We start from the raw sequence: 22,390 nt of genomic DNA, 5'->3' as shown, positions 1-22,390 counted from the left end.
TTGTTTCCTACACATGATGACTCAAGCCATGATTGGTATCAGAATTTTGGAAAAAAAACATCTTACGACGACGAGAAATTGTTGATAGAAATTATATTGACTTATTTTTACAATTTTGGTGGTGTGGATTTTGTTGTTGTTTACACCGTGGGATCCTGTTAGGGTATCTTGATTGTTGTTTGTTGGAATTGATTACCAAAAAAAAGAGAACCTTTTTTTGATAAATACTTTATTTTTTTCATGAACCGTGTGGATGGTTGACATCTTTCTCTAGTCTTGTAAACCAATGCAGTGTCTGTTTTCAAATCTTGAATTCTCTATACCTACTGAACTGAATTGAAGCTCTGACTAGCTCTGTTTAAAGCTATTTAAATGCTTTAAAACTTTGAGGCATATTCTTTTCTTTGTTGCTATTAAAGATAGATTTTTACTTTGTCCTAATGTAAATTTATTGTAAAGTTTTAGTTTTTGAGTTCATCTGCAGTAGTATTTTTTCAGTAATCCTTAAATCTTGTGAATAAAGTAACATTTAACCAGACTTATTGCCCTCATTATATTCAAATTTTTATTTTTTTTAGGACTGATGAGTACATATTTTTAAATACCAAAACAAAGCAAACAACATGCCAGTTCTTTCTGGACAAATATATATGTATACTTTATTATGTGTGCTTTGATTTCTATTTTAATCAACCCTCTCAACTGCTGATCTTTCAACTATCTCATATAGGAGTATAGAATGGGCTTTCATAGTACCATTTTCTCTAAGTATTTTTTACCACTTGCGTGGATTAAAATATTATTTTCTCACGATAAAAGCTCACCCTCAATAGGGTGACACGACATGTGTAGAGTTGTTGAACAACTTAAGACTTGGAATTGTAACTTGTAACTCTCACCTTGCTTTCTTTTACTAAGGCTAATTATCCCTTTTTATATATGTCAATAATGACCTTCATTTTTAAGGAAATATTTAGTCGCAATTTTGCGATTCTTGTTCTTGATTAAAGTGACTTTAGAACCATTGTATTTTATAATGTGATCAAAATTTTTATTAAAAAGTGTCGAATTTTTTGAGGCTAAGATGACTGTCAACTTATATCCTTTTATAAAATAAGCATCACTTGCAGTATGATCAATATTTTTTGGGGGAATTTGTTTGACAATCATTGTATTTAAAGATTTTGTCAATATTTTTACAAGAACGTGTCATGTTGTCAGCATTATGACAATGACATAACAGTACTAAGTATTTTGGCTTTGCTAGCTAGCACCTTACCATTTTCATGATCTTAAAGTCAATAATATGTTTGGTACTGGCTAATTTGAAATTTGTACTTTTGGGCTACATTAGTTTAAATTAGAAAATTTTCGGTCGCCGTAAAGTTTTACGAACATCCCAACTCGAAACTAGCAACTCCCCAACTAGAACATTACCTAGACTCTATTTGATTTGACAGTAAAAGTCACAAAATCATGAAAATATTGCCACCCACCAGGGATATGATATATCATATCCCTGCACCCACTAGTGCCACCCGCGAAATTAAGTCCCCACGAAAGTTTATCCCATTAAAGTAGTTGGGTATGCAGTCCCGTTACCCCTTCAACTATCGAAATTTCGAGGTCGGGCATTTAGAGGAGATTGAACAAATTAAGTTTTTTTGAGACTGGTGGTATTATTCCAGCGATTGTTAGCATTAGTTCAAAGGGTACAGGGATTTTTTTCTTTTTACTTTTTTTTGGCAGGGAGGGACAATAATCAAAATATCAACATGACGAGAGATCCTTTCATTTTCTCTAATGGAATTTTTCAAACATACATATAAGATTCTTCCGCGAAAATGAAAAACAAAATAAACTAGCTATTACATCAACGTTGTTTCTACAATTTGTGAATAAATTATTCAAACTTGAATGTGAGAAAGGTTATTTGGAAAGAAATACGTACGAATGGTTTAAGTATTAATTAGCTACTCTAAAAGCCAGGTGAATTTTACTAATTAGGAACCGATCAGCTCAAATTTAGACGAAAAATGGAAAATGCGTCGGTTTTAGATTATTTACAGGGTTTCCATGGATTCAAAAAGATCCAAGAAAAGCTAAGATTAAGACTCCAATGTACAGGATTGATGCAATTATCCACTAAATCTCTAATAATAAAAGATTAAAATTTGAATATGGTAAACATTAGGTTAAAAGATAAAAATAATAACACATAATAATCGAGGAAAATGTCGAAGAAATAAAGAGAAAATGTTTTATATACAGAAGAAATAGGAGTAATTTATTGACTTGAGTTATCAGTCGAGCTGACATTGCCAGCCTCAGATGCTGCAATATTCATATTGTTTATACTGGTGCTTTGACTGACGTCGTTCATTTGTAAGAAAGAGCTTTCAACGACTACATTCCCTCCATCAACTTTTTGTACATTTTGGTTATTGCTACTACTGTCCACTGCAAAGTCAGACGAAGCAGCTTGGTCAGGGAAATCAATGTTACTTTGTTCAGGATAATTGCTACGCTCGTCCGATGCAGAAACATGTTCCATAACAAACACACCTTGTCTAGAATCAATTTTTTGTTCACCAAGAGTTTGCGAATAAGATTGCGAGCTACTGTCGGGCGTTTGTACGATTGAGCGTTCACTCGAATTGGAGACCAAACTTTGTTGCGTGTTTTGAGATTCGATCATATTGATAGCTTGACTAGAGTCCACGCTGCTTTCAGTATCGACACTCGAAACCGGGGCTAAACTTTGATCGGGAAGTTGATGCATTTCTTCGTGTACTTGGTCGCTTTGTGTCACGAATTGCGCTTGCATTCCACTTTGAGAGGGTACTTCGATTTGTCCCGGGACACCTTGATCGGGAATTTGTAAGTGTATGGTGGCAGGGATTTGATCGGACATTTGTGTTGCTTCGGCTTCATTATTTGATCCTTCGATAACTGCATTCGTGATTGTTGGGACTTGGATGAGACTTTCTGCCAGTGCAGGATCAGACATAATCGTTTCTGTTCCGTCAGGCATTTTAACGATGATTTGTGGTTGTCCGTGTTCATCAGTGCTCAACAGTAACACAGGTTCACCGCTACTGGAAGCTTCAGTGTCAACCATATCAGAGCTGTCGGCAACTCCTGTGGCAGGGTCAGTCGATATGAATTGACCTTCAGCTAGACCACTATTTGCTGAGACCATGTATTCTTCTGCTGATTGTGTGGTGCTTTCAACTTGCTCACCTTGCTCCTGCTCGGCGACTTCGCTTCCTTGTTGAAGAACCATATGTTGGTTCTCCTCCATACTCGATTGTTGTACTTCTGGGTTTGCACTGATTTCTTCGTTTGCTGGTTGTTGCTGTTGGACTTCATCGACAGAGCTACTGACCTCTTCCGAAGAGGTGGATTGCATGGAGAGCGTTTTCATGATCGGTAGTTTGTTTGTTTTGATTCCAAGGTTCGATTGACTGATAGTCATTGAGCTTTGCGACATAGGTGGCATGGAAATGGTTAAGTTGCTTGAGCCACGAGCTGATTGAACAACTGCGGACGGACCTCGTTTTCCGTCCGGCTGAATAGATCCTAAAATGTTGTTGACGATTTCGTCATTTTTGGCAGCACTGAGGGAGCTTGTTGGTTGTTGCTCGTTTTGAAGAAAGCTTTCGACAGCAGCTAGTGCAGACGTAGCTGAAATGGAATCGTTGACTGTTTGTGAAGAGACTTGGGAAGAAGCTGCTGCAGCCGCTGTTTGCTCTTGTTGAACCATGGCTGAAATCTGCGCTAATTGCTCCTGTGAGAAAGTTGTAGTGACCGAACTATCTGCCGAATTATCAGCAGCAGAGAGCGCGACCACTGAGCTCGATTGTGAAGTTGAACCATCAAACATACTGACTGGACCGATGACGATCAATTTGTTGGTGGAAGCTGCATTATTGATGGCAGCCAATACGTCAGGGTTTTGTAGGATGTTTGCAAGGTTGGCTGCTGTGTTGGTGTCAAGAGGAATTTCCTGACCATCTGCGTCTGTGACAGCTTGTGTGCTTGGATCAAGGATGATTTTGTTTTGTGAATTACCAGAAGGCATTTGTACGGAAAGTGTGCTACCAACGTTACTTGTTTTGTCTTCGTTGGAGTTGTTTCTGATGAGCACTTCGACAACTTGGTCCATATTTCCACTGGAAGCAGCAGATTGGAACTGGCTTTCAGGGATGTTGACAATCCCGTCAACTTGGACATCGGTTGAATCACCCTTACGCGCAACAGAGGATAAGAGACCTAGCCCGTGCTCCAAGTTGACATTCTGATCACCACCAGTTTCGCTTGCAGTGTGAACTTCGATGTTCTGCATGTCACCAAGCACGTAATGATTACTACCAATGGTCTGTGCGTTCAATTGTTTCGCCTGTTCAAAAGCTCGGAAATTCTTGGCGGCTGTGGCAGTTTTGTTGGTGAAATCACCACCAGAGATGATTCCGGCAGCGTTGTTATCGTATTCTTCAATTTCGCTACTGAAATGTGCACGGAAACTTTTGTCTGGCTTTGGTTTTCTGTGAGTGGTCAAGTGTGACGTCATGTTTTGTTTTTGCGTGAATCGGCGACCACATATTTCACAAGCGTATGGCTTCTCACCTAGAAAATTTGGGAAATAATTCTCATGATAAATACAGATAGGTAACCGTTTATTTAGAAAGGTGCACAAATTGTGAAAGCAATTGAAAAACTGATTGGGTGGAAATTGATTGATTATTAAGATTGAGAAGGACATTTTCGAATTCTACGAGATCGTAATGAGTCTTCAATAAGTCGAACGTACCTGTATGTGTTCGTAAATGTGTCTTGAGATTCCACAACAACGAGAAGCTTCTACCGCACTCAGCACAAGAGTATGGCTTTTCACCCGAGTGTGTTCGCACGTGATAGGTCAACTTGTTACGTTGTGAAAACGATTTATCGCAGTGTGGGCAATGGAAGTTTTTGACTTTGAAATGAACTGTTTTCAAATGCTTTCTAGCAGCTGCCTCATCGATGAACATCTTATCGCATAAAGTGCACGGAACTTCTCGGATCTTGAGATGAAACCTTTTATGGTGACGCTCTAGTGTTTGAAGATTGGATAAAATCTTTCCGCACTCTCGACATTGTACATATCGTTCTGGACAAGTTAACATGTGCTCGTGGACATCTTCTTTACGGAATTTACCTGAAATGAAGTAAAATCCAATCACTTGAAAGATAACGCTCAGAAGATATTATATGCATGGAAACACAGCAATCCACACCACATCAATCAAATCAGCTTTGAGCTTTGTCAACTTTTACCATCGAACTATAGGTAAACGTTTGAAAAAGCTTGATACTCAAATAATTTTAGGTGCAATTGGTCAAACGTAAAACTGGTGTAGTCAGCTGAACTTTTTGTTTAATACCTTTGCAATGTGTGCATGTTGCAAGCTCAGGTGAGCGTTGTTCAGGGATTCCAAAGAAGAGGTTTTCATCAATGTCTTCATCGTCATCATTTTCATCTTCATCATCTTCTTGCTCCTGTTGTTCTTGTAGTTCAGCTTGCACCTGCTCTTGTGGTACCTGGGATAAAGAAAAAAATGCAATAATATGAGGCTGGTCTTACAAAAATGTTATTTTGTCATCGCATGCCTGAAATTTTCAACGTAAGGAGGCGATAGGTTCTGTTTTGATTTATTAAGACAGTTCCTTTGTTTTTTCAAGATAGCAATAATCACATTTTGGGAATTACCACTTTACATCATTGAGCGAAAAATCGAATGAGCCAATCCTGAGAAAACCTAATAACAGACGGACGGACACACGGACATACACAGGTTAATTTATAGGACCCCCCTTAAGGTAGGTCCAAAAACAGAAAATAAGCAATAGGATGAAAAATCACCTCAATTTCAGATTCTTCAATCACCTCATGGTGTGACGCTTCAGTATGCTCATGATTCATAGTTTCAATGTATTGATGCTCATCACTGATGAAGATTCCTTGGTTCTGTTCATCTTCAGCCACTTCATCGTCATCATCATCATCGTCCTCGTCATCATCCTCAGCCAAAGTTTCAGCCTCGTCTTCTCCGTCTTCTACATCTTGGTCACCTTCATCTAGATCATCATCTTCTTCATCTTCCTCATCACCAACACCACTGCTTCCCAATGCACTCAACTCGTTCTCTTCTTTCACTGCTGCTAACATTTGTTGCTCTTCTAATGCGTCCTCTTCCAAACCCTATTCAGCAAAATATATAAATTGTCACCATGTGAAGCAATTAATCAACTTAACTTAAATTTTCAATCAGCAGACGATAATAGCATGTCCATAAACTGTTGAATTTCAAGTCAGAAGGGGCTAGGATGAACCTTTTGTCTTTAAGGAAACGGTGATTTCAATAATTTTATATCAACAAATTTTTTGCAGATTGGACCTACCTGAAGGCTAATGTTATAAGAAAACAGAAAAAAAGGGCAACAATAGTAAGAGAATGCAAACTAAAAAATCAGAAAAAATACCAAGCCAATCGCGAGAACAGAAAATGACAGAAGGAAGTTTCCCCAAATACAAAAATCTGATTTTTACGGCAAAAGAGTTTTCTGGAAAACAGTTTCAGTTTTGGTTAGATAAATTTTACCAAAAATGATGTACACAATTATATAAACAATTTATAGAAGCATACAGTACCTCTTCGTTGTTTTCATCAATAGGATCCAGATAATTGGAAGTGGTCTTTTTTTGAACAGCTTTTTTACGACCAGTCTAAAGGAAATAAGATATACAATAAATAATTTTTGCAAAAAATTCTTGTCCAAGGTTTTCCAGATCCGAAGAAGCAATCTCACACTTTTCTACTTTGCAATGTAATTGAATATTCAGCTAATGATTAGTTGCTGAAAATGCTAAATGCAGGCCAAAACAAGGGTTAGGGTCTGGGGCCTCATATCCCCATAGGGAGTAATAAAACCTCTGAAAGCCAGGCAGATTTTTGCCAAACCAGGCACTTTGAAATGGATAAAATTGAATGTATTTCCAAAAAAAACGACCTTATAAATTAAGAATTGAAACAGGGGTCTATACTAAAATCTCAGACATGACTTTAAGGATTGTGGGATTTTTTTTGCAGACCATCACCAAAATGGGTGTAATTGTAAATTTACTTTAGTGATGACATGTACAGAAAGACCACCCTTTTTGGTTTTCTAGGGACCATTTTTCAAATAATGCTGATTTTTACTACATATTTAGAGTGAGTAAGTTCTGATTACAAACTCAGAGTTTCATGGTGCTAAGGTTGTGTTAAGATTTCAAAAATTTGGACAAGTGTAGAAAAAATTAGAAAACTAAAAGGTCTGAAAAATATTCTAAAAATTAAAATCTTTAATTTTAGTAACAAATGCAAAAAATCTTAAGTTTTTTTCTGTATATAATTCTTGATACTTATCAAAATTATTTCTCGAGTTTTTTTTTGACAGTCCAAATCACCACTAAAGCTTGTGATGTCTGATATTTTTTATTACAAACCCCCATGATTAATCATGATCTGTCTTCTTGGCTTAAGGCAAGGTCGTAACAGGAACAAACATTTTAATTTCTAATTCAAATTGAGTTTTGTATTTGAGTGATAGAAGTTTTACCTTTTTAACAACCTTTTTTCTTTTAGCTCTTTTAGGTTTCTCATCTTCATCTTCGTCATCGTCTTCACCGTTTAACTTTCTTTTTCGTGCTGCAGCTAACGCCAAAACTGTCATTTTAGAAGATTGATTTGAACCTTTTCCTTTAGCCGATTTCTTTGATTTGTCCCGAGTGGAAAGACCACCCTTTCCTGAAATAAATGAAAAGTTTTATCATATGAAATTATTCCTGACTAGGTAAATTGAAGAAGAGAAACTAGATAAACAGCAAATACTGAAAAGTTAAAATCTCCTCAGTGGATTTAAAGGTATGTGGTAATATGTTATGAGATATTTCTTCATTTTCCATTCCATTCAGTGAAAACTGTATTTTCTATCAGTAGAGACCTAAAACTGTGAAAACCAGTTCTGCATAAATTAGTTACCAAAAAAAGAAGAACTGTAAAAAGTGAAATCTGTGCATCAATTTCACAAGACGTCTAGAATAAAAATTATGATGTATGAATGAAAATGTTTATTTTTTCTTAGTTTCATGTACGCGTTGTGACAAATGGAAACCTTGTACAAACCTCTAGGTGAGTTTGTCTTTTTCTGCAAATTTCTTCTAGATGTTGTAGGCTTCTCATCATCCACTTCCTCCTTCTTAACTTCATTGGCCTTAATTCTAGCACTTCTGCTTCGACTTGGAGTTAAAGCAACTTTAACAGTTAGCTTCTTCTTTCTTGGAGATGGCATCCTAATAAAAGAAAAATAGTTGGAAAATATTTAAATCAGAAACTCAAAGAAAAAAATGCAAACTATTTAACTGCTTTAGTTTGAAATCCTTTTAGTTGCTGGCAAGTGATGTTAGTAACGCAATTTATGAAAAGGTCTATCTTCTATAAAAAACTAACAGTTTTTGACAAATTTTGAAAAAAGCAAGTTATTTGGAGATTCCAATCAATTATTATAAGTGCTTGAAGTTAGACTGTTATTATTACTCTGATGGCTAAACAAATTGAAACTTTAACAATCATATCATAAGCGGTTCTTTGAGTTAAATGATGAAATTTGCAGGAGTGTTTCAGTTATGTTTATGAAGCTGTTATATGTTAAGATATGTTAAGATTTCAAGAAAATCTGAAACTTCATTTTTCAAAGTAAATTTTTTTGTAGTTTTTTACAAAAAAAAAACATCCACAGCTCTCCAGTTATGGCACCAAAAAGTCCAGTCTGGTATCATGGTGAAGATCTTCAGCAAGAAAAACGAGACATTTTCACACCCTTTGAGGTGACTTTGTATATTTTGATTTACACATTCCCTATGAAAACTTCATAGTTACCAAGTGCCTTGAATCCACACATACACAAAGTAGCCTTTTTTATCCTGCTGTACGTCTGTGTGCCCCACAAGTTCAAATATTCATTAGAATTCCTGTTTCAATCAATGATTCAAGCTTTCGTATTATTCCTTTCTCTAAAGAAGGGTGTCGAAATTAGACGAGGGATGTCAATATTAGACCAACTTACGGTAAGAATTGATCAGGGTGATAAAAAAACCCATAAACTCTCTGTATTAAATTTCTTTTAAGTTTCTTTTTTTCTTTTGAAAGTGGTGGTCTATGGAGTCTTCATTTGATAAAAACGTGGGAATTTTTATGTCTATCCAGACATTCAATATACTGGTTTCCTTTGTTATTTCAAACTGGAGCTATAAACTTTGCATTGGAGCTGTCAAAGTTGAAGACTGCAGGCATGCCCCTGGAATGTTTTGATCACAATAAGACTTTTTTCTTTTCCTCCCGGCATAGTTTGGATCCCCCTTTCTTAATGGGGGGGGGGGGGTGACACCTTCCAAAAAAGTGAAGAAGGGGGATCAGAAATTTTCATTAAAAAGGGGGGATAGCAAGGAGGGGGGATCGTTTAAGAAGGGGGGGCTTAAATATATTGTAGATTATTTTCCAGCACTGTTATGAAATTTGGGCTGCATGAAAGAAAGTTCTTTATTTTCACTAAAAAGTGGTATTATATTTGCCAGACTTAATTTTGCTTTACTGTTTCCCTTCCCTTTTTACCATAAAAAATTTGGCCCAAAACCCTTGGGGAATAAGCATTTTTAAAGGTTTGGGGGGATGCCAAGAAGGGGGGATAAGACCCCTTTCCGCACTATGCTCCGCGTATTGAATGTTTTGATCGCAATGTTGAGTCTTCTTTTCTCATTTTTGACATTGGTGGTGGCACGTCCAATTTAGAAACTGATTGTATCAACTTTTTTATCAATATTTCAGACGAAGGAAACGTATCGAGCTGATTTTTATAGAAATGCTATATGCATATTCATCGTTGTGGACAAGTATTTTTTTTAGTGGCAGTTGAAACATTTTTTCTTACAAAGCTTTTTTGTCCACAGTTAGCCATTTTTTATTTTTTTCGAAAAAGCCAGCTTTTTCAGGCTAGCTCTAAAGCTCTAACTAAAACAGCATCTAATAACATGAAAACCAGAATATGATTCTTCAATGGGAATCAAAACCATAAAGTGCACTTACAAACATCAATTTGTCAGATCTAACAAAATTAACAACAGCACTGTCATCATTGACAACAAAAAAAGCGATTTTCTGCCAAGAGCCTTGTAAACATTCCAACAGCTTCCATCGAAATGATCTATCACAGCTCAGTCAAACATTTTTAACACGGTCCGAGGATTGAGCCGAGAACACTCCCAAAATGCCCGCGCGGGTGAAAAACTTCAATCTGTCAATCATTTTCTCAAGCGAAGAGTACACAAAGGGATTCTAGCTTTACGATAATGCCGCGTATCAGCAGTGAATAGTATTCAATTATCATTATCCCTTTATTTTCATTCCTAGTACTTTTGCAAAAAAAGGGAAAATAGAAAAGTTGTATTTTTTACTGCTCTATTCACATACTGACTAGAAAATGTCGGACTACTGACGACCTCCCCTATTCACATACTGAATTTTAAAGATCTTTTATGTGGCATTTTTTGGCAAACTTTAAAAAACTGATTTATTCTTTTTGTCCCATCTTTGCAGGACTTTGGCTTAAGTGCTTGCGTGCAGCATAGGGTACAAAGTCCAAACATGCGTTTCCCATGATTTTTGTATGAAGAGTTAGGTCTATACTGTTTGCGCGTGCTTCCGTGCAAAGTTGGATCTTTCAGATTCTACTTGTTTATAGGTCAAAGCAGACAACTCCAGGCGGTGTCAATCAAACTGTTCGATTATCGAACTAATCGAACTTAATCATACCCTATTGAACGATAGCTGTTCGATTACCGAACCCAATCGAACACCTATCAAACTGGGAAAACTTTCGTAAAGTTCGATGACTGTTCGATTATACGATTATAGTTCGATGAATACGATTGAGATTTGATCAGTTTGATTAAGATCGATGAAGTTCGATTGGTTCAATTGAATCGATTTATACCTTGCCACCCAATTTTTTATTTATATTCCTAGGGCGTATTGGCGGCCGCCCATGGGCCATTCTCGCGGGTCATCCTATATCTATCCCATCGAGATGGGACAAGCTGGAGCTTTTAAAGCTCAGTGGTCATTAATTTGTAAAAAAAAAAGATTTTAATTTTTATTACTTTCTTTAAGGGGTCTTCAACAAAAAACTTTCAAATTTTTTATCGGCCAAGCTCCAGACCCCCTCCCCCCCTTGCTCTTATTGGCCAAAATTTTTGAAACCAACTTTTACATCTTCGAAAACACAATTTTTCCCAATCACTACCGCCATCGCGTTGAGGAAGGTGATAGAAATTGACTGTCAATCGAACATCACCCTTCTGTTTTTCTACTTCCTATCTCTCTATCTCCTTTTCTATTTTCTGACCTTCTGAGACTTGTTTTCTGATTTCTACTAACTTTTCTATGAAATTGATATTTCAAACTTTCTCCAATATCGACCCGACCGGGATTCGAACCCACCAAATGAAAGAATCTCTGATCAGAAACCCAGCGCGCTATGCGTTGAGCCATACTTATAGAATGACTAAAAAGATGGGGGTAATGTTAATATAATATGGGTAAAATTGCCCCTTTCTTAACCTGACTGAAATTCGAGCCGTTACTAGCAACCCTGCGGGGCCCAACAAGGCGCCGAGTATGCACCCGGCACAGTGACAAGCCGTTACTAGCAACCCTGACCCTACCTAACTGTTAGTTAATCAATTTGAAACAACAAAACCCCCGGAAACACAAAATCGTAGATAGGGAAAAAAACCATGTTCGACTGACGGTCAATTTTTATCATCTTCCTCACGTAGATCTCGCCTTCCCACCCGTCTTCGTTGAGTTTTTGTCTATTTGCACCAACATTGAGTTTGTTCATACCCGCATTGATATTGTTAATCAAAACAAAAGTTAAAAAGACGCGATGAAGTCGCAACATTTCGAAGGAAATGGCAGCACGCTGGCCAATGAAAAAAGAGTTTTTTTATCAAAGCTAATTCAAAACTGTACTTTTAAAGTTGCGAATTTGTGCGCGAAGGTGAAAGCAAGTGAAATTGTATGCTTTCAGTGGAGTTTGTGGACAAAATCAGAAAGAAATTGGCTGTTGGCTGAAAGGATTTTCGTCCCAATAGACCTTTTTTCAAAGAGCACGTCCTGTTGAATAATTATGTAGTCCAGCCATAAAAACAATGATAGAGCCATGCATAATTACTGTATCATGCATATTGTAATAATTATACATGGTTTTATCATTGTTTTTCTGCTGGACTACATAATTATTCAACAGGGTGGCCTCTTTGAAAAAAGGTCTATACTTGTTTTTTTATCGGTATGTAGTTGGACCCCCCCACCCCCTTATCGGCCCAATGATTCCGATAAAAAATTCGAAAGTTTTTTGTCGAGGGTCCCTAAAGAAAGTGTTATCTCTATTATTTCAAATGAGCAATAATGAGTGAAGCATACGGTGCCTGTGTTTTGATTAAACAACCTCGTAATTTCCTGAAAGGTAAAGAAAAGTAGAACCAATCCGCGAACTTTCATCTAAACCACATTGAACTAAGACTGTAAGAACACTCATCGAACTAAATTGAACTTATCAATAAATTTTTGTAAAGTTCGATAGCTGTTCGATCGGGTTTGGTAATCGAACAGCTATCGTTCGATAAAGTTCGATGACGAAAATCAGTTCGATAGGGTTTTGGTTGACACCGCCTGTTTTGTGGGTGAAATTTATGTCAGTTAGGAACAGGCAGGCAGCTTGCTTGGAGGTTTGCTAAAGATAGTTGTCCCTAACTGGATTTTACCACATCGGCCTATAAAACCCGTCAGGGGCAATCTTCTTGGTAGTTAGAGATGTAATGTAACAACAGATAGTTACCGTAGAGTCGTCTAATCTCGACATACGTCTTGCAATCTCGACACCGGATCTGTAAAATAATCAAAACAAACCTTGAATGAAATTCTTGGTATCATTCTTATCGAACAAGTTCATCCATCAAACTAGAAGTTCAGTAAACATTGCAATCCTTTCAATTAAAAAACAGCCATTATAACAGCCATAATTATAAGCAGTTTTACACAACACACGAAACGCATGCAAACTTCCTCGTAACTTTCTCGTGTCCATCATTAAAATTTTACAACTTAATTACGCTTCAAGTCACGTGATAAAAATAATTCGCGCGCTTAGCCTGGTTTCCCCTTCCTTATATATAAAAAAACACGCTCTAGGTGCTAACAGGCCGCACGCCGTGATTGCCAGTATGGCGGTCACATTAAATTCAAAAGGAAACCGGGTTCTTTTTATTATTTTCGGTTCACGGTAAAAATGTCTACTAAAAAATTCCTCGCGTGCAAAATGTTGTGTTGTTGTGATTTGGACATCTTCGTTGAAAGTATGCTAATTAGTTTTTAGCGATTACTACATCGTTAAAGTTTTCTTTTCAAATATAAGTAATAACACTTCACATTTCTCATATTATATTAACAATCTGTGACGTGATAGAGAGAGAGTACATTTTAGTGATTGATTGATAACTTTGGTATGTATTTGTTTATGTTTGATTTTTTATTTCGAAGACCAGCCTACAGCTATGTCGAGATTGCAAGACGTATGTCGAGATTAGACGACTCTACGGTACCATCTAGATCTTTATAACATAATGGCTACACATTGGGAGATAGCAGTAGCTGTTTGATTGCCAATTCAACAGTGACAAACCAACAATGGCAAAACAAAAACATTGGTTTAAAAAGCTGGAGCTCAAAACTGTGATGTAAACAATTCAATTCAATGTCAAATCTATGTAAAAATGGAAAATGGTCAGTCGAGAGGGTGTCCATCTTCGGTGGAAGTTGCAATCGAAAGTGGATTCTTAGAAAACAAGATGGCTTTTTATAACATCTCCGCCATATTCAAAAGTGCGCCATTTTACCAGCCCCATCTTGCAAAATGGCATCTCAGAATTTCAAGATATAAACAATCTAAAAAGACAAGATTTCCACACACAGATCGTAGGATAGTTCGAAAACGTAATTCAAAATATTACCTTGGAATGAAATAAGTGTATTAATCGTTTGAATCTCTCAAATTTACAATTTTTTTAAAGATATTGGACAAAAAAAGCTACACGGCCATCTTCCCTTCATTCTTTGATCAACACTTTTCACGCTTCAACGACAACGTAATTGACATAATTTATGCAAACCATATATGGTAAACGATTCATTTCAACTAGACTAGAAAGCACATTCTTTACGTGCGCATGAAAAGTTAGGCACAAGTTCTAGGCTAGATATTTGTTTATACTCACCGATATATAAAAACGTGATGTTTGTATATATCGGTGTTTATACTGCGACACCGAAACGAGGCTGCTGTCAAAAACAAATGAACATGGCAGAATTTGGAAGTACAAGCATGATCACGATTTTACCTACCCAAAAGTTAAAAAATCCAATAATTCACTGTTCTTGTTTTTTCGAGTTGTCAGTGTTAATTTTTTTACATTTTACTAAAGTAGAAAAGAAGTTCCAGATTTTCTTGAGGCTAGTTTATTATAAATATATTTTATGTCATTTTGAAAAATAGTTTCTTCCACTAAAGCGACACTAAGAGTTTTTTCAGGCGGCTGCAACGCAATTATACGTCCACCTGCTAGCATCATATTTTCTGCCGGAAAAAGCAAATTGTTCTTTTAATGGTATAATGGTAATATTTTTTTTTCGACGTGATTTGCATATATTATAGACCTTTTTTCAAAGAGGCCACCCTGTTGAATAATTATGTAGTCCAGCAGAAAAAACAATGATAAAACCATGCATAATTATTACAATATGCATGATACTGGACTACATAATTATTCAACAGGACATTGTAAACTAAAGAAATTCATGAAATGCAAAATTTCATTTATTATGTTTTGGTCTGGTTGAAATGCTTTTATCTTATTCTTATTCAAAATTTACAAAAAATATACATATTTGAGTTTTCTGTGTTTTTCAGTGTCTTTCTGTTTTTGCCACATGTGGACAGAGCTTTCCTAAGGGTCTAGACACATTTTGTAAGTTTTCTTGCATGTCCACTTTGTTCTGGTCTTTGTCCTTTGGTTTGTTCTGCATTTTACACACAATTCAATTTTAAAATAATTTATATAATTTATACACAAAAAATAATTATTTATTCATAATTTATTACATATCAACTTAGTTTTTTATAATTTTTGTCCACTTTGCTTTTTGATACAAAACCAGCACTTTGTTTTTTGTCATCAGTTGTCAACTAGCTTTTGAGGAGTTAACATCTCTCAAACTCAATTTTCAAATCAATTCAAGATGGCTACATCATTCAAGTTAGTTAGCTCTTAAGCTAGGTTGATAGCACTTCTAATCAATCAAACTTTGTTCAACTTCAAGCTCAAGCTCTTTTGTGTTCAGGACCATCACAATATCAATTTCCTGGCATGCTGGTAAATAGAACTTATATATTTTTACATTTTTCTTTCAACTTATACTTTCAATTTATACTTCAACTTACATTTTCAACTTACATTTCAACTTACATTTTCAACTTAGATTTTCACTTATACTTAAACTCAGGCATTCAATTTTCTTTCAACATGAGTTTTCTTTTGTGTATACTATACATTATCGCTAGAACTTAGATTTTCCACAAGTAGGCGTGTCAATTTCACACTTTTGTTTTTGTTCAAGTTAGTTATTTTTCTTTTGTATTTCTATTTTTAGTTTTGAATCATTCTTTGAAAGATTGCAAAGAGCTTGCCAAAATTGGTGAACACCCGTCTGTTACATTCAAAACAGCCAACCATCTTCATGCGCCGTAGCAAACGTGAAGCTGCGACCAAACCAATCAATTACAAATCATTTGCTAATAGTGGTCAACGATTACCACCCAATCAACCAACTGTATCAACAAGCCCTACATCAAGTGATAGTGAAACCAACCTTGAGAAGTCATCACTTCAAACTACTTTCAATTTGTACGAAAGCCTTTATGAGAGTGATCAGAGTGACACATCCTCAACTGACGCCAACCTTTCAAAACTCATTCAAACTTTATCACTCCAAGAACAAACTGAATCAACAATGGATCACGATATCAAGCAACTTTCCGTTGAACATAACGTCCTTTGCAGTGACATTGCTGACTTCGGTATGGATTACGATATTGAATTTATGTCATTTAATGAACTTGAAGATGTGCTTCAGAATCTAATGAAAATGCGTAATCGATTGAAGATAATCCACAGTGAACTTTCAAAGGTGATCACAGATGAGGATGTATATGAAAAAACATTCCTTAAAGTCTTTAATGATGCAATTACTAACACAAGAGAAATTATCCAGCGCATCCATAGTCGTCGCCAATCAGTACGCCCTATCGATAAACCAATACAAGATGCTCATCAAAACAAACTTGTCTCTGACTTCCTAATGAAGGAGGTTAAGGGAACCATCAAAACGCTCAAGGCAGTCTTCGACAAGAAACCAGCTGAATTTAATTATGACGAACTTATTCTAGCTGAACGCAACATTTCTGCTAATCAACAGAGTATGAACAATCTTTCGAAACAGATGGAGAAAATCCTTCTAAGTCAACATAACTTTCCAAATGATGAGATCAAAAATGTCACTACTTCATATGATGCACTAGTTGTTTCGAAATCCATGTATGTTACAAACCTTGAAGCAACACTCAAACATCAGGAGATTGCCAAAGAACAAAAATTTCAATCATCCAAACTGAACATTAAACTAAGCAAGTTTAAAGGGTATGACTCATCTTCAGACTTTTATTCATTTAAAACTGATTTCGACAAGTTGCATGCTAAATCAACACCAACTGCTCACCTTCCTGATTTGATTAAGAACAACTATCTTGAAGGCCCAGCCCTTACCCTTGTTAAAGGAGTTGATGACATTGATGAAATATGGCGTAGACTAAAGTCGTCATATGGTGATCCGAAACTTCTTCTATCAAAGAAACTTTCTACATTAAACAAGGCAACCCGCCTATGGCGTAATCGTGATCCTGAGAAGCAAATTGAAACAATCAGTAGCATGCTTAACTTTATGCGTGATGCAATGAACTTGTCTCGAAAACATCAAATTGAAAATTTTCTCTTTTATGGGAAAACACTTGAAGACATCTATCAGTTGATGGATGATGCACGTCAAACCAAATGGTTTTCCTTTCTTGAAGGAAAAACACTCAATCAGCCAGATGTATGGGAGGAGTTTATCAAATTCCTCGAAACAGAGCTCTCAATCCAACAACTCAAACTGTTACACTGTTCTCAACCAACAAGCGATACTGGTAAACAAACACCAGGGAATGGCAAACAAGGACCATCAGGAGGTGGTAGAAGTTCACACCATACAGACTACAAAAATCCGATCATCCAAACAAAGTGTTTCATCTGTGGTGCAACAGGACACATCCAGACAAATGGACCCAATAACTCAAAGTTATTACAATATTTCTCATGTCCAGAATTCGTCCAAATGAAGCCATCCCAACGATTCAACACCCTACGCCAAAAGGGTTACTGCACACAGTGTCTGTTTCCAGGCGCTCAACAATCAAAAGGAAAACACCAGGAGGGACGGTGTCAACGCGAGTTCACCTGTCCACACCCATCTCATGACAACTTCGACGTCAAGAAGCATGTTCTCGTCTGCCAAGACCATGCCTCAACGCCTGAATGCCACCAAGTCCTTCAGAACTTCAAAGAAAGATGCATCCTACGACAAACGAGACTTCAACAATTCTCCAAAGACATCAAACTGGTATTTCATATCGACACTCAGTCCTACAACTCAAGACGTAAGACTACACAACCATCAGATGTTGACAGTACTGACAATGACGACGACAATGATGCAATCTACATCCTACAAACAGTTATTGTTGATGGCCAGCTATTTACCATATTCTTCGATTCTGGCTGTAGTGACATGGTCATTTCGGAGAATGCTGTCAAACGTCTTGGTGAGAGAGCCAAGGTAGAGTATAGTGGTGACATCCCAATTGGAGGTGTTGGTAACGTTCAAACCTACAGTTCTGGATCCTACAAAGTCAACATCCCACTACACAACGGTTATGATGCACAATTAAAAGGACTTTGTCTTCCAAAGATCACGTCAACCTTCCCCACGTATGAGCTCAAACAAGTGGAGGAGGATATCATCTCAGCATTTCAGAAGACTGGAGGCAACCCAGATGACCTACCATCACTCCCATCATCCGTTGGTGGGGAAGTAGATATCATGCTAGGTATCAAGTATCATCGATATCATCCAAAGGAAGTGTTCCAACTGACAACCGGCTTGACAATATTCCAATCCTTGTTCAATAACAGCGATGGCAGCCGTGGCGTTGTAGGAGGCCCTCATCGTGCCTTCAACATCATCAACCAGCATCACATTGCAGTCAACCAAATGAATACATTCCTTGCAACTCATCGTAAACTATCAAGCCATCAACTGACTACTCTTCCAGAAGTTGACCTAATTCACGTCAAAGTTGAAAAGGATCACCAACAAAACCTCATGCTGGAGTTTGACGACCAACACCCAACAGCACTCGTCACCAGAAACAGCAAAGTCTTTGAAGAAGCTGAGAATGCCGGAAGTCAAATCACATATCGATGTGTTCACTGCAGAGACTGTAAAGAGTGCAAGATAAGCGAATCAATCGAATCCATCAGCCTGAAAGAAGAAGTGGAGCAACACTTAATCAATCAATCTGTTTCAGTTGAGTTAAAGAATCGTATCTCACACGCAAGCCTGCCACTACTCCACAACCCTGAGACAAAACTTGTCAACAACAAACACAAGGCACTGAAGGTATACTTCCAACAACTGAGGAAGTTGGACAAGGAACCATCAGACAAGAAGGATGTCATCACATCAGAAGCCAAGTTACAATCAATGGGCTACGTTGATTACGTGGAGAACTTAACACCACAACAACAACAGATGCTATCCAACACCAAAGTAGTCAACTTCATCCCCTGGAGAGCTGTGTGGAAGCCAAACTCTCTATCCACGCCCTGCAGAATCGTTTTTGATGCATCGCAACCCACTGATTCAGGATACAGTCTGAACGACATCCTTGCGAAGGGAACCAACAACATGAACCGACTAGTTGAAATTCTTATACGATGGTCGCTACATCATACAGCCTTCCACACTGACATTAGGAAGATGTATAATTCAGTTCGTCTTCGTGAACATCATTGGTGCCTACAACGATATATCTGGGAGGAACAACTTGACAAAACCAAAATCCCAAAAGAGAAAGTCATAAAGACATTGATCTATGGTGTGAAGTCATCAGGTAATCAATCAGAGCGAGCCCTGAGGGAAACCGGACGACTGTCCTCTGAAGACTACCCAGAAGTTGCTAAAATCGTCATGAAGGATATCTATGTTGACGACTGTCTATCCGGTGAGAAGTCAATGGAGCTTGCCACTCAACGTGCTGATGAACTTGAGATCGTGGTCAATCGTGGAGGTTTCTCACTCAAAGGAATAACATTCTCCCACCAAAAACCAAAGCCAGACCTGACATCAGATGGTGAAAGCATTGGTGTCGCTGGAATGAAGTGGTATCCGGAAGAAGATGTTGTGTCATTAGATGTCAGCGAGCTAAACTTTGCCAAGAAAGTCAGAGGCAAGAAACCTGTCAAAATCAATGATGTACCACTTAACCTCACTCGCAGACAATGTGTCTCAAAAGTAGCTGAACTCTATGACATATCTGGGAAAATCACACCACTGACAGCCGCAATGAAGCTTGATCTACATCACCTTGTTGATCTTGGCATTGGATGGGACGATCGTATCCCAGACAATCTTCGACAAATATGGGACTCACATTTCAAAATGATGGAAGAAATCTCCCAAATAAAATACAGACGTGCAATCGTACCAGAGGATGCCATCAATTTAGAGATCAACTCAATCGATACAGCAGACGCTTCTAAAAACATCGCATGTGTTGCAATCTACGCTCGTTTCAAGAGAAAGTGTGGGAAGTTTTCATGCCAACTTGTTTTCGCACGCTCAAGACTCATCCCAGATGGAACTACTCAACCAAGAGGTGAACTCTTTGCAGCAACTCTCAACGCACACACTGGAGAAGTCGTTAGAAGAGCCTTTGGATCAAACCTCAAATCAAGCTTGAAACTGACAGACAGCCAAATTGCCTTGTTCTGGATCAATGGTGTTGAGAAGCAACTAAAGCCATGGGTCCGCAGTCGTGTTACTGAAGTCCACCGATTCACTGAACTAGCATCATGGAAGTTTGTCTCGACCGAAAATATGATCGCAGACATTGGAACTAGGAGAGGTACAACCATTTCTGATGTATCATCAAATTCAACTTGGTTCAACGGGTTTGATTGGATGCATGATCCTGAGGATACCTTCCCCGTGAAATCTGTCGATCAAGTCAAACTCACAAATGAAGAACTCAAAGCTGCAAAGAAAGAACAGATTCTCCCAATTGTTGATCCAATCACTATACCTCCATCCATCCACTTTTCATCCATAAATCAACGGTTCGACTTCTCAGAGTACCTTGTGAACCCAATGAAGTATGGTTGGACAAAATCATTGGCAATCATGAGCGCGATATTTCAATTTGTATCAAACTTTGCATGTCGCAAGAAAAGATTGTCACGTATCGCTCTTCAACCATGTGAAAAATCAACTTTTCAATACTTCTTCACTAAAGCAACAGAGGAAGTACAATCGTTCTCATTGAAAAAGAAGTATGAACGAATCTCAACAATGAAGGATGGAATCCTACATTACACTGGTAGAATTCTACCTACAAACAATGTGACAGCAACTGGAAAGCTCACCAACATAATGCTTGACCTCACCGCATCATCATTCTTTGTCCCACTGGTCGATAGACACTCACCGATTGCCTACAGCATTGTCGATCATGTCCATTGGAACCATCCAGTTGCCAAACATGCTGGAGTTGAAACTGTTCTCCGTTATGTCCTTCAAATATCCTATATCATTGATGGTCGTGATCTTGTCAAGCTCGTCCGAAGACGCTGTGAAAGATGCAGATACATCGCAAAGAAAACAATCAATGTGGAAATGGGACCGATATCAGACCACAATTTGAACATCGCCCCTCCATTCTATTCAACACAAGTGGATTTGTGTGGACCATTTACTTCATACTCAAACTTCCACAAACGTACCACAATCAAAATATGGATGGTAATCTTTTGCTGCACAACAACATCCGCTACAAAGATCAAGATCATGGATGATTATAGTACGCCAGCATTCATCTTATCATTTACACGATTTGCCAGCGAAGTTGGATATCCCAAGTACCTACTACCTGACGAAGGAAGTCAACTAGTCAAGGGATGCGGAACGCTTAAACTTTCCTTTCGGGATATCCAAAACCGCCTGTTTCAAGATGTTCTTGTCGATTTTCAAACCTGTCCTGTATCCGGTCATCACATGCATGGCAAGGTGGAGCGGAAAATCCAGGAAATCAAGAAATCACTCAACATCAACTTTGACAAGTATCGTTTCTCCGTGCTTCAATGGGAAACCGTCGCCAGCCAGCTGTCAAACACCATCAACGACGCACCACTGGCCCTCTATGGACATTCAGAGTTTGAAGTCTCCGACATCTTAACTCCAAACCGACTTCTGTTAGGTCGTAACAATAACAGGAGTCCATCATTTCCTGTCAATATCACCTCAAAACCCGACAAGTTTCTCAAACAAAATGAGGAGCTATTCAATGCCTGGTTTGAAGTATGGCTAACCGTTCATCTGCCAAAGCTTATGCATCAGCCAAAATGGTTTGATAACACATTTAATTTGAAAGTTGGTGATATTGTACTTTTCCTAAAGCAGGAAAGCCAGTTATGCAACACATATCAATATGGAAAGATCAAAAGCGTCGAAACAAGCAAGGATGATCGTATTCGAAGGTGCCAAGTCGAATATCGTAACCACACCGAAAATGTCAATCGTACCACCTTTCGTGCAGTACGTGGCTTGGTTATGATACACCCTGTGGATGAATTGCCTTTATTTCATGAATTGATTATAAGTGATATTGATAACTTGAGCAATTGAAATTTTGCATATGCCGGCCGGGCAGTGTAAACTAAAGAAATTCATGAAATGCAAAATTTCATTTATTATGTTTTGGTCTGGTTGAAATGCTTTTATCTTATTCTTATTCAAAATTTACAAAAAATATACATATTTGA

General features: G+C 37.7%; 2 protein-coding genes across 2 annotated transcripts; one reads left to right on the top strand and one right to left on the bottom strand.

Moving 5' to 3' along the window:
• Positions 1-1,776: 1,776 nt before the first annotated feature.
• LOC136815611 (uncharacterized) lies at positions 1,777-14,289 on the bottom strand. Its single transcript, XM_067072064.1, has 8 exons — positions 14,153-14,289; positions 8,211-8,377; positions 7,645-7,832; positions 6,695-6,769; positions 5,906-6,244; positions 5,427-5,583; positions 4,814-5,200; positions 1,777-4,629 (listed from the first exon to the last, which is right to left on the bottom strand). The coding sequence occupies exons 2-8, from the start codon at positions 8,374-8,376 to the stop codon at positions 2,288-2,290; spliced, it is 3,654 nt and encodes a 1,217-aa protein (XP_066928165.1). The 5' UTR covers position 8,377; positions 14,153-14,289; the 3' UTR covers positions 1,777-2,287.
• A 2,267-nt stretch (positions 14,290-16,556) lies between these two features.
• Positions 16,557-22,253, top strand: LOC136815624 (uncharacterized). The gene has a single exon (XM_067072077.1). The coding sequence runs from the start codon at positions 16,557-16,559 to the stop codon at positions 22,251-22,253; it is 5,697 nt and encodes a 1,898-aa protein (XP_066928178.1).
• The last annotated feature ends 137 nt before the right edge of the window (positions 22,254-22,390 follow it).

The sequence above is a fragment of the Clytia hemisphaerica genome, unplaced genomic scaffold (assembly GCF_902728285.1).
Source record: "Clytia hemisphaerica strain Z4C2 unplaced genomic scaffold, Clytia hemisphaerica genome assembly, whole genome shotgun sequence".
In the NCBI taxonomy this organism is placed as follows: Eukaryota; Metazoa; Cnidaria; class Hydrozoa; order Leptothecata; family Clytiidae; genus Clytia; species Clytia hemisphaerica.
The sequence above is the reverse complement of the archived record's forward strand: the minus strand, read 5'-3'. Positions and strand labels throughout refer to the sequence as shown.